Source organism: Geotrypetes seraphini, chromosome 5 (genome assembly GCF_902459505.1).
Source record: "Geotrypetes seraphini chromosome 5, aGeoSer1.1, whole genome shotgun sequence".
Taxonomy (NCBI): domain Eukaryota; kingdom Metazoa; phylum Chordata; class Amphibia; order Gymnophiona; family Dermophiidae; genus Geotrypetes; species Geotrypetes seraphini.
In genome coordinates, this window is record NC_047088.1 from 224,701,654 (window position 1) to 224,714,183 (window position 12,530).

The window sequence follows — 12,530 nt, forward strand, 5'->3', positions numbered from 1 at the left end:
TGCAGTTGATGAAATGACAATCATTGTTAGTGTTTCCTTTTTAGGATGTTTTAGAGTTGTTGGAAAAGCGAGTGAAGTCACGTTTTTCCCACCGGCAGATTCACTTGCTGAACTCATTTAACTTCCAACAGTATCTAAAAATATTTCAAGAACAGTTGCTTCTACCTGTAGGATTTCCAGATGTGTGCTTTGCTGAGAAGTGGAATAATAATATTCAGGTACGATTCACTCTAATTTGCATGTAGTTAGCTGACTGAAATGCTCCTTAATTGTATTTCTTAACAGCATAATGTGGAAATGCGTTCTGTGCTAATTCTGTCAAGCTGGTTCTTAAAACTAATGTCCTTATCTTTATTTTAGGCTGTCTTGAAAAGCAGGATAGTAGAAGACGAGCTAGAAAAACACTTCAGCTATTCTAAAGATGTACGATCTCTCCAAATGCTGTTGGTGTGTGAAAGTTTTTTTTTTAAATTCCAGCCAATCCTTTTCTCTTTCTCTTTTTTTTTTTTTTGTTTTCACCTCTCCTTCCTCTAAAGTGCTGTAGGACTGGCTAACCTATTTCATCCTTACTAGAAAAGAAGGCTCACAGTAATTGTATAAGCTCACAGTAATTGTATAGCTCACAGTAATTGTATAAGCAGCTTGTGTAGAATAGCTTTCTACAGCTTCAGTTGACTGTATAAAATTGCTCAGGATTTACATGCCAGAAAGTATATGCAAGGATCACATTTTATTGCATTCTTTGTCATGTGCACCAGATGAGTCCAGAACCCATGGGTTGCATCATCTATAAAGTTCAGAATTGTGCTGTGCCCTAATGGAACCCTGTACAGCCGAGTCCAGTGTTCTATCTCCAGCAGGTAGTAGATGATCCCTGTGTTGCTCCTGATTGGGATTTTACTTGTAACTTTTGAACTGATTGGTGGTTAGTTTATCAAAAGTTATTGGGTAGGACTGGCAAACCTCTGTGGAAAAGGGCTGCTGATGCTGCAGTATAATTGGCCTTTGGAAGTATAACTGGTGGTGCCAGATCCCCCTCCTCCCCCAAGGCTCTCCATTTCTTCTGTCAGAAAGTGTTCTCTTTAGTAGGCAAGGCTGAAGACCAATAACTGAAAGAGTTGGGGCTGTTTCTGCAGACATATTTGGGTAAAAGTTGTTTTCAACCTGGTGGTTCAGCGGTGAGCCAGGACAGGAGCAACCCCTTCCATATCCTGTCCCAACTGACTCTGCACCACCTCATCTCCCAAACCTCACAGATGCTTACCTTTTGATGCCATGCCCTGCCCTGCGCAGCATGAGCCCATGAGTTCCTCGTGAGACATGAGAACTTGTGGCAGCCATTTCTGATAGTGGGACTGCATGAGGCAGGAGCATAGGAGTATCATGCCTGCCTGGTTCACTGCTGGACCACCAGGTCATCAAAGGTAGGCATTTGTGAGGTCCAAGAGGGAGATGGGGTGGTACAGAGCCAGCCAAGACAGGACACAGTAGGGGTCGCTCCTGTCCTGACTCACCACTGGACCATTAAGGTTTAAGGTAGGCTGAGGGAGAGGTCTGTAATGGGCATAGGGAGGAAGGCGGCTAAGTACACAGACATGAAGGACAGGCTAGGATAGGGCGGACTGGGCAGGACAGGACTGTACACCTCGGGAAAGGTAGGAATGTCAATATTGGGGGAAGAAGGAGAGAGAGGATTACCTATATTTGAATATAAGCCTTGGTTTATATGTGAGTTTGACCTTTTTTCGGAGAGAAAAAAACACTTACCCTCAGTTTATATTTGGATTGATTTATATTCAAATATATATGGTAACATCCTTCACATTTTTGCATTGAATAATTTACACTACATTTTGAAGGTGAGTATCTATAGAATCCTCCATATGCTAAATGGTTTTCTTATGTGAATTACTTTGATATATGTTAGTACTACAAGTGCAGAATAGTAGGTGGTCAGTATCTTATATTTGTTGTGCCTGTTTTACAAAGGCCATAAAACACATACTTTATCTTCCTTTTTTGCCTCAGCACCTTCTTATAAAACCAAAAATTCTCAGTAACCAAAATGGTTTAGCTGATTTTTTTTTTCCCTTAAGTTATCTTCTTATTAGCTTCTTTACATCTCCTTTGAATTGTTTTGATGCCTTTATTTGAGGGTAGACCAAAAATCTCCATTCTACATTCTGCTTTGTTTGACAGATTTATCTCCTAAACAGAAATCATTTTAAAATTAATAATTCCATACTGATTATTTTTGAGAAACATGTTGTACTTTTACTATTTGTATTCTGTAATTTGCTGATTGTCCAGTTCTCTTCAGTTGTAAACTGCCTAGAAGTCATGAACATTGTGGCGGTATAGAAAAATAGTTGTTGTTATTATTATTACTGTACATTTACTTGATGTTTCTTGTTTTATTTTTAATACTTTTCTGATGCAGAATAGAACAAACCTGCTTTTTTCAGTAGAAATTCATCCCCACCCTCCCTATAGTTAGTAATTGAAGTAATTTGTACATATTTGATTAGTTGCCCTGTCCAAACTCTGCCCTGTTTTGGGCTGGACAAAGCAAGAGTATAACTGCTCTATGCATTGATTTTTTTTTTGCTCTTGATATTCCATTTCTGTGCACTGTGGAAACGTAGCTGCAAATCTCTGCAAGCCAGACACTTCATGCCTTCTCCCTGTGCATGGGAGGATAGAGATTGCCATTAAACCCTGAAAAATCACAAACCATCATTTTTGATGCTAAAGGTACAGTAAAATTACCATCTCCAGTCCTCCTAGATCAGTGTTCTTCAACCTTTTTACACCTATGGACCGTCAGAAATAAAATAATTATTTTGTGGACTGGCATCGGTCCGCAGACTGGTGGTTGAAGAACACTGGGCTAAGTCATGGGCCAGACCCTTCCCCCATAGTCCTAATTGTAACACTATTTTTCCATTCATTTTTCATATATACACACAATATAATCTTATTAACAATGCATCGATCGCACTGCGGACTGGCAGTTGAAGAACACAGTTTTGGGCCTGATGCACATGCCGGCCCTGTGGACTGGCAGGAAATTTCTGTGGACCTGCACCGGTCCAAAGACCGGTGGTTGAAGAACACTGTCCTAGATAACATCCCTGTCCCATTGGTACCTTCAGTATGCATCTTAGACCCTCAGTTAACTTTCATCGCTCACATTTCCCAAGTAATTAAATGCTCTTTCTTTAAGCTTTGCTTGATTCATTCAGTTTGTCCCCTTCTTCCCTCAGCTTTAAATATATTGATCCAATCATTAGTCATTCAACAATTTAGAATACTGTAATTCTCCATTTCTAAGCCTTAAGAATAAAGATCATCATAGATTTCAGAACATTTAAAATACGGCCAATCATTTGATACACAATGCACACAAATTTGGATTGTTAACACCATTACTGAAAAAATGCACATTGGCTTACATATAAAATTTTGCTTTTAGACTTTAAAACTTGAACCAGCTTATTTATCACACCTCCTCATCCCGTACACTCTTTCAAGATCCCTTAGATCATTAAATCAGAATCAACTTGTCATCCCAACCTACTGTGAGGTCATGCATGAACATATTTGTGATTCTGTGTTTCAATCCAGAGCCCCACGCCTTGGAATTCCCTATGACTCCAACCTTCTCTAGACTTTTTTGTTTAGAAATGCATACACATTACTATCCTTCTTATCTCCTTTATTTACTCTTTAGATACCCCTTTGCCCAGAATCTTAATCATCTGGAGACAAATGTGGTTCTTTATGTGTTTACCGATCTCCCTTTCCCATTTGATATTTCTACTTCTGCCCCTTTAACTTTCACTATCATGTCTGTGCCCTCTTGTTTTCTGTATTTTAGAATTGTAAGCCGCCCAGAAGAACATGTCCAATTGGGTGGGATAGAAAATATTTGAATAAACTTGAATGCCGTTTTCTATAGCTAGAAGCTGTGTGGCTGTTCACTATGACATCATATTTAAAGGTATCTTATCATATCCGAAAATACAAAAGAACTCGCAAGTTACTAGCAGGAGGCACTGCTGTTCTAGATCACTTTTGAAGTGGACTAACACACAAACCAAACTGCAGTACTTTTATCCAAGGTATTATTATTATTTGCCTTTGAAATCTATCCATAAAGAGTGCATTTAAGATATATATAGGCCAGGATAATTCCTAATCCCACCACTTAAACATATTTTAGTAGGAGCACTCTTCTGAAACCATAGACATTATCCCAAGGAGCAGGTATAAATCCCGATGTCAATCTTTTGGTTGTAGATATGCATTCCCTTTCTGTTACAGGGAATACGAGGTATATATTTGTTGTTTTGGTTCCCCTAGTCCTATCCAAAACATCCACAGACCATGCTCCCTTTCCAGTAGCACATTTTTCAGTTTTAGATGTGTATATCCCAGCTCTGTAAAATCAGGATTTAGATGTTTACGCAATCTTTAACATCTAAATGCCAGTTTATACACATCTAAAATCCGAATGGCATTTCTAAAGTAAGAACCAAAATGTATTTAGTTCAGTAAGAAAAGGTATCGTCGTGTTTTAGTAATAAATTGAATAATAAAACACAAAAAGCAAGCATAAATATCACATATGGTTGTCTTTCAAAACCAATATATATTTTAAGTTAGACTTAGCAGCTAATTTTAGAAGAGCTATGATTCAGCAGATTTACGTGTGTAAATTAGCACACAACAATTTGAGGATAGGAGCTACTTTTACATTTGTGAGGCAACATGTAGAGATTTAAGGTGTGCACTAAATGTGGTTTGGGTGATCCTTCACAAATAATGTACCAGGATGCTGCTGGGGACTTAGCAATCCCTCACGAATTGGTACTTTTTTCAATAATTAACCCTTATGAGTGGAACAAATTACTTGTGGATTTAAAGAAGCAGACAAATTTACCTATGTTTAAGAAGCAACTTCGGCAGTATTTGCTGTATGAGTCTTTTGCTCAGATATGACTGATGTTTGGTTTATGGAAACTTAAAGACTATTGTAAGGAAGCATGCTGGAGTATTATTTAATATATGATTGAAATGTTTTGTTTTAGTGTGGTAAATTTTTATTATGTTTGTCTAATTGTTCTCCGCTCTGGATAAGGATGGGTTACAAATAATAAACTAAGCTATGCATTCTATATTTTAGAATGGCAGTGCATACATATCCTGGAAATTTCCCTGTTGGCATAACTCTTGGCAGACTTCTCATTTGGACATAGGGCTTAAAGAACTTGAAGCAATTGTGTTTACCTCTCTGTTTACAATTTAAAGTGGTACTGATAGACAGCTCCTTAATTAGTTCTCGAGAGATGTGACTTTCCAAAAATCTACCACTGATATGTAGCAGTATTAAAATTGATACTTATATGCAAACACCTTAGTGATTTTGTTCTTCTGTTATGTAGATAGCAACAAATATATTTTGCTTCTATGCTGGAGCTAGATTTTTAAAAAGGTTCTACATCTACTGAACCTTTTTTAAAGTACTGTGTGTTTGTGGGGTGTCTTGAACACACAGACATAGTCTGGGCTTTTTTCTAAATTGAATGACCTATTAAATAGCATAAATTCAATTTTGGCCCAAAATCCAAATTCAGATTTCTGCTGAAAATGTTCATGCATTTTTGGTGAAACCAAATCTCCTCCCCCGCCTCCAAAGAGGGAGGTCTTGGCAGCCATTTTAGGGATTGGAAGCAGCAAAGAGTGTGACTGGAGATTGCTTCTGCTGTTTTCAATCCCAAGATGGCTGCAGGGGCAAGAGCAACTGGGGATAGCTCTTTCCCAGAAGATACCACCATTTAAAGTTAGGGCTTGACAGCGTCAGGCTGCCGGTTGCGTCACAGAAATAGACCTCGCACTCCTTGGCTACTGGTATGAAATATATTTATTAGCAATAAATTTGTCCTCAGGCCTCTGCTGTGAGGTTATACTGGAATAGCATCAGTGTGCCTTAGGGCTGGACCAACCACAGGAGAAATGGCAACAGAAACCCTAATACTACGTTCTTTCCCTGTATTAACGTGCAACAAATTGTGCTTCCAGGTTTTCACTTCTGGTGTTCGGAACCACTGGAGGTGAAAACCTGATAAGTGCAGTTTGCTGCCACTATCACTTCTGTGCCACTGCCCTGCCAAACTTTTCTCCAAAATGCAACTACTCTCTCCCTCTCCATTATACTAAGTCCCCTCTTTCCTTCCTTTTTACCAAGCCCTTCTTCTTTCCATTGGAGTTCCTTTCTTTATTAATTCCTGTAAACCGTATCGAGCTCCACTTCTGTGGAGATGATGCGGTATATAAATTTAAGGTTTAGTTTAGTTTAGTTTGAAGGAATTGGAGGAAGGGTTTCAGGAAACTGCTGGACTATGAAGTGAAGGGAGGAAAATTTCTGGACTATAAGGGTAGGAGGGAAGGGAGATGACAGGAAAATATTGGACCAAAAGGGAGGAGGTGGGGGAAGAGAGGGAGGAGGACATGGTGCTGCTGGACCATAGTGGTATGATAACTTCATAGAGAGATGTGCTAGTTCTTATTTACAACTGCTGTTGGAGGAGGGGAATATAGTTTTGTAGATGCAGAGCATATTTACATTTGATTAATAAGAACTGCCTTACTGTGTCAGATCAAAGATTCCTGACTGTTTTGTATGCAGTGCGTCAAATATGTGAGTGTCATCTGTTGGGTGTGTCCCAACTGAAAAAAGATTTTAAACCACTGTATTTTAATCTTTATACTTTCATACTTATAACTACCAGCCTTCTGCATTGATAGGAAGTAAGCACTAAAAAGGACCAGACTGCAAGTTTGGTGTGTCTAAGCACGTAATTCACCTATGAATGGGAGATATGCATCCTTAAATCTAAGCTATGATATGCTTCCTATTAAGATATTTAGTAAATGAATTAAATAAATAATTGGAACTCAATGTTGTATGATCAAGATCTTGTTAACATGGTTTCCTTCAATAGAGCTTTTTACTTTCCTGTCAGATGCTTATCTTAAGTCGCATAACTGTCTCTCATCCGCACATAAATTCAGCAGATGTCGTAGAAGCCTGCAGACTTCAAAGTATGGACTCTAAAGTCAGTATTTTGCTCGGTAAGGATCTTGCAAGTCAATAAGACTATCTGGTCATTTGTGTAATAGAGAGTTGCATGTGAATGGGGATTGTAGGAATCCTGCAGAACCTGCAAGGGTGAAAGATTGCCACAGGATCCCTGCGGGGATGGAAGTTGCCATAAGATTCCCACAGGTGTGTAGCCAAAATCTGTGGTGTCACCAAAATTAAGCTTGGAATACCCAAAGAGGTAATTGGAACGCCAGACTGAGGCTTGCAAACATTGGTTGAATAATGAATATTGTCCAAAAAAAATGGAAGGCTGGGGTTGGTTATAAATAATAACGCCTAAAGGTATAGATGGGAATGGAGGAGATTAGTTGTAGGAGATGGGTAGATATAGAATTGTTTCTAACCAGTATGGTTAGAATCCGCTGGGGATGGGTCGGGATGAGTAAAACTTCTGTCCCCATACAACTCAGCCACTGTGGGAACAGCAAAGCATCTATAAGATGACACAATTCTTTAAGAGACTGTTTGAAAAGTCTTTTTTATTATAATGAATATGAAATCTTAAAAGTAAGGGTATGAAATGACTTTAGGAAATGTATCATAGTAACATGGAAATGTATCATAGTAAATGGAAATGTATCATAGTAACATAGTAAATGGTCCATCCAGTCTTCCCAACTGTACACTATAAATTAATAATTTAATTTAGATTGTCCTTTTTCTTAGATATTTCTGGGCCAGAATTCCAGAGCTCTACCTAGTCTGTGTTTAGGTTCCTTCTACTGGAGTCTCCGTCAAAGCTCACTCCGGCTCATCTAAGCCATTAAAGCCCTCCCCGGCCCATCCTCAACTGAATGGCCATATACGGGACACAGGCTATATACGGGACAAGTCTGACCAGTGCTGGCCTTAGTTCTTCAATATATACCCATTCTTTAGCACTCTCCAGACCAGTAGAGGTTAACTTTACGAATGGGTATATATCTAATCATGACCAGCAGGTGGAGACTGAAAACAAAACTTTGGGACAGTATATACTATCCTCCCTTCTCTATTTCCCTCAGTCTTCTTTCAGTCTCCAGCAGGTGTTGAGTGATCTGTACCCATCTCTCTTGGTAGGGCTGTTGGAATTTGTTTAGGGGTTTATTGTCCCTGTTTTTGGCCGGACGGAGCTTGGTCGGGCCCTGTTTGGGGGTCCGTCCGACCTCGGGGGTGTCAAACCCGGCGGGTCACGAGCGGGGTCCCTCCCCCCACATTTTTTTAGAGGAGCCTCAGCAGTAAGCCTTGCCCCCTAAGTCAAGCAAGGCATATTGCTTCGAGAGCCTGTGGAGTCTGTTCTGTAAAAAAAAAAAAAAAAAAAAAAAAAATCCTGAGGTAGTGCTGGTCTGAAGGGTTGTTTCCCTTTAAGAAAACTGTATTTTACTGTATTTTTTCATGTAACCAGCACTTTTTTATAGCTAGGTCGCGTCTGGAGCAATTGTGCCCTTCTCCGGGGGAGTAGGCCACAATTTTAGTCCAGCCGCGAGGCACTCGCGGCCGGCCTGAACTCGGCGGTTTGGGTCGGTGAGGTGGTGGAGCTCCGTCGGCAGCGGCTGCAGGCGCCCAGAGCTCCCCGCCGATGGTGCCTCGCGAGTCGGCTTGGAGCAGTGGGGAAGCCCGGTCTTCCACAACCGCCCACGGAGGGATTCCCCGAAGGATTCCCTCTCAGCTGATTTTTTGACAGCTGATGCCGACTTGCCTGTCTTAGCGGCTGGGACTGTTCAGTCTTCTCAGCCGCTACAGGCCATGGAGGGAGCATTTTTGGCGGGAACTTCGCCATTTTCTTTGTCTGGCCCCTCCATTTTGTCTGCAACCTCAGGTGACCTTCCCCCTGTATGGCGAACACAGGGGCAGGTTTCAGCATGGACCCCTGCTGGGGCAGGGAGTCCCTGGGGACCCCCAGGGGTTTTTTGCCCCCAATTTATTTTCTTTCTTTGTGCGGACTTTTGGGGGTCCCACGTGCGCCTGGGGGGTTTCGGGGGGGGTTTCCCTCCGCGCCCCCTATGGCTTTGCCTCCCTCTTTTCGTTTGGCGTCCCCTCTTCCTCCTCCCTCATCCAAGCGCCCGCGGGGGGGCTTGGATTGCGAATTGGTGGGCGGAGGAGCGTGTTGGCCTGGTTGAGGACCTGGCTGCTTTGGCGGGCTTCCAGGATCCTCTAGAGGGGACGCCTGTTGGCGGCGGGTTTCCCGTCTTCCAGAGCAGATGCGTCCGTGGTGCGCTTTTTTATTCAGAGGGATGAGCTTTTAGACCTGTGTAGCAGGTCTCCTTGGTGCTGCATTTTTGCAGTGGCGCCGCCGGAGACCCCGCGTATGGGGGCCCCTCTGCTTCAGGGGGTCTGTCCTGGTTCCCGCTCTTTTCCTGTGCGTCAGGATTTGCGGGATTTTGTGTTGGCGCAGTGGCCTATGGGCGCAGTTTCGTTTGGTGTGCGCCTTGGCTCTTGGGTATCCCGTCCCGGAGGGAGGTAGGGCTACCTTAATTTCGCCAATGGGGAACGCGGTGGTCTCGGCACTTCCTAAGCGGCATACCGTGCCTGTTATGGACGGTTCTGCTCTTAGGGTCTCGGAGGCGCGTGCGTTAGAGACTCTTCTTAAGTATGATTTTGATGTCTCTGCCTTTGGGGTCCAGGCGGCTGTTTGTGGGGAGCTAGTCGCTCGCGCCGTGTTTCGGTGGGCTGAGCGTGTCCTGGATCGGGAGTCTGATGACTGGTCTCTAGTGGATCAGGAGGTAGCGAAGATTGCGATGGCTGCCTCGTTCCTCTCAGATGCTCTTTATGACTTGGTGCGGATTTCGGCTAAGTCTATGGCATGGCCGCGCGGCGTATTTTGTGGCTGCGCGCTTGGGCGGCGGATTCTGCGTCCAAAGCTAAGTTTACTAAAGTTCCCTTTAGGGGGTCTTTTTGTTTGGAGAGGAATTAGATGAGTTGATTCAGACTCTGACGGACTCGAAGGTGCCCCGTCTGCCTGAGGACCGTGCCCGCCCTGCGTCTAGGTGTGGGGCTGCCCGGGGGCGTTTGCGGGAATTTCGCAAGTATCGCCCGGGGCGTGGGGCTGCTTCTTTCCCGGCTCAGGGTTTTTCCCGGGGTCGGTTCTTCCAGCGCATGCAGCCCTTTCGGGGGGCCCGTCGGGGGGCAGGGAATCCCTCCGCCGGTTCCCCCGCTTCCCGTCCTGCGCAATGACTCCTTGCCGGCGCCCCCTTTGGTTCCGGTGGGGGCCCGGCTGCGCAAATTTTTCCCCAAATGGGCCGAGATCGCGTCCGATCAGTGGGTCCTTGAGGTGGTGCGGGACGGTTACGCTCAGGAGTTTACCCGCTCTCTGCCGGACCTTTTCCTCGCTTCTCCATGTCAGACTCCATGGAAGACGCAGGCTTTTCGTCAGACCCTTCAGCATTTGCTAGATCTCGAGGCAGTGGTGCCGGTGTCCCCTACGGAGTGGGGCACCGGCAGGTACTCCATTTACTTTGTGGTGGCCATAAAGGAGGGGACCTTTCGGCCCATCCTGGATGTCTCTCGATCTGACGGAGGCCTACTTGCAGGTTCCAATTCGGGCCTCTCATCAGCACTTCCTTCGCTTTGCGATCTTGGGGCGGCACTTTCAGTTCTGTGCGCTTCCCTTTAGTCTGGCCACGGCTCCTCGGACGTTCACCACGGTAATGGTGGTCGTCGCGGCAGCCTTGCGGTCGGTGGGCATCCTGGTTCTCCCCTACCTGGACGACTGGTTGATTCGGGCAAAGTCGTTGCAGGAGAGCTCCCGGGTTACGGCTCGGGTGGTGGAGTTTCTCCGGTCGCTGGGCTGGGTGGTCAACCTTTCCAAGAGTCGGTTGGTCCCGGCTCAGCGTCTGGAGTGCCTTGGGGTTATGTTCGACATCTCCTTGGGGAAGGTCTTCCTTCCAGAGGCCCGGGTGAGCAAATTGCAATCTCAGATTCGCCTGCTTTTGGCGTCCCGGGGTCCTCGGGCGCGAGATTTCCTCCAAGTCCTGGGGTCAATGGCGGCGTCCCTGGACGTGGTGAGGTGGGCGCGGGCCCACATGCGTCCTCTTCAGTATGCTCTGCTCCGGAGGTGGTCTCCCCGGAGGCAAGATTTGGATGTTCCGGTTCCCCTGCGAGGCTTGGCGCGCTGCAGTCTGCGCTGGTGGCTCCGGACCCCTCACCTGGTTCAGGGGGTGGGTCTGGATCTCCCGCAGTGGACGGTGCTCCTTACGGATGCGAGTCTCCTCGGTTGGGGGGCTCAGTTTATGGGCCACTCAGCTCGGGGCACCTGGTCCGCGGAGGAGGCCTCCTGGTCGATCAACGAGTTGGAGACCAGAGCGGTCAGGCTGGCGCTGTTAGCTTTCCACTCCCTTTTGCTGGGCAAGTCGGTCAGAGTCCTGTCGGACAATGCCACGGCGGTGGCTTATGTCAATCGTCAGGGGGGCACCAAGAGCACTCCTGTGGCGCAGGAGGCGGCTCGGCTCATGGTTTGGGCGGAGTCCCATCTTCTGGACCTCTCGGCTTCTCATATAGCCGGGGTAGAAAATGTTCAGGCAGACTTCCTCAGTCGTCACTTCCTGGATCCAGGAGAGTGGTTTCTCGGCGCCGGAGCGTTTCGGTTGATAGTGCAAGATTGGGGGCAGCCCCTGATGGACCTGATGGCCACGAGTGGCAACGCCAAAGTGCCCCGCTTCTTCAGTCGTCGCAGGGAAGGGCTGGCCGAGGGTCTGGATGCTCTGGTCCAGCCGTGGCCAACGGAGGGGCTGTTGTATGTGTTCCCTCCTTAGCCGCTGGTGGGCAGAGTGCTTCTTCGCATTGTTCACCATCCGGGTTTGGTGGTGCTGGTGGCTCCGGATTGGCCTCGACGTCCGTGGTATGCGGATCTGGTGAGACACCTGGTGGCGGTTCCTCTTCCTCTGCCTCTCTCGGACGACCTTCTGATGCAGGGTCCCATTCCCTTGTTCGACCCGTCTCTCTTCTGTCTTACGGCGTGGCTCTTGAAAGGGGTCGCCTTAGCAAGAAGGGATATTCAGACAAGGTGATCGCTACACTGTTGGGGTCCCGGAGGCTTTCTACCTCTCGGGCTTATGTGCGGGTTGGGCGTCTCTTTGAGGAATGGTGTCGGGCGCGGGGAGTGACCTCTTTTCGCGCTTCTCTGCCTAACATTCTAGAGTTCTTGCAGGATGGCCTGGATAGAGGCCTGGCTTGGTCTTCTCTCCGGGTTCATCTTGCGGCCCTGTCGACCTTTCGAGGGTTGGTGTCAGGTCAGCGTTTATCGGCTCTTCCTGATGTGATTCGGTTTCTGCGGGCGGCCAAGTTGCTTAGGCCTCCCCTACGGCCCTCGGTTCCCTCTTGGGATCTTAATCTGGTTCTCTCTGTTTTGGTGCGCCCGCCTTTCGAGCCCTTGGACGACTGTTCT

General features: G+C 45.9%; 1 protein-coding gene across 7 annotated transcripts in view; it reads left to right on the top strand.

Annotated features, from left to right (window-relative positions):
- The window catches only part of ORC4 (origin recognition complex subunit 4), a 115,465-nt gene that overhangs the window by 74,545 nt on the left and 28,390 nt on the right, over positions 1-12,530 (top strand). For all 7 annotated transcript variants that reach the window (XM_033947321.1, XM_033947326.1, XM_033947323.1 and 4 more), the window contains 3 exons: positions 45-218; positions 361-447; positions 7,029-7,137. In XM_033947321.1, coding sequence (XP_033803212.1) covers positions 45-218; positions 361-447; positions 7,029-7,137 — 370 coding nt within the window. The remainder of the gene's footprint in view (positions 1-44; positions 219-360; positions 448-7,028; positions 7,138-12,530) is intronic.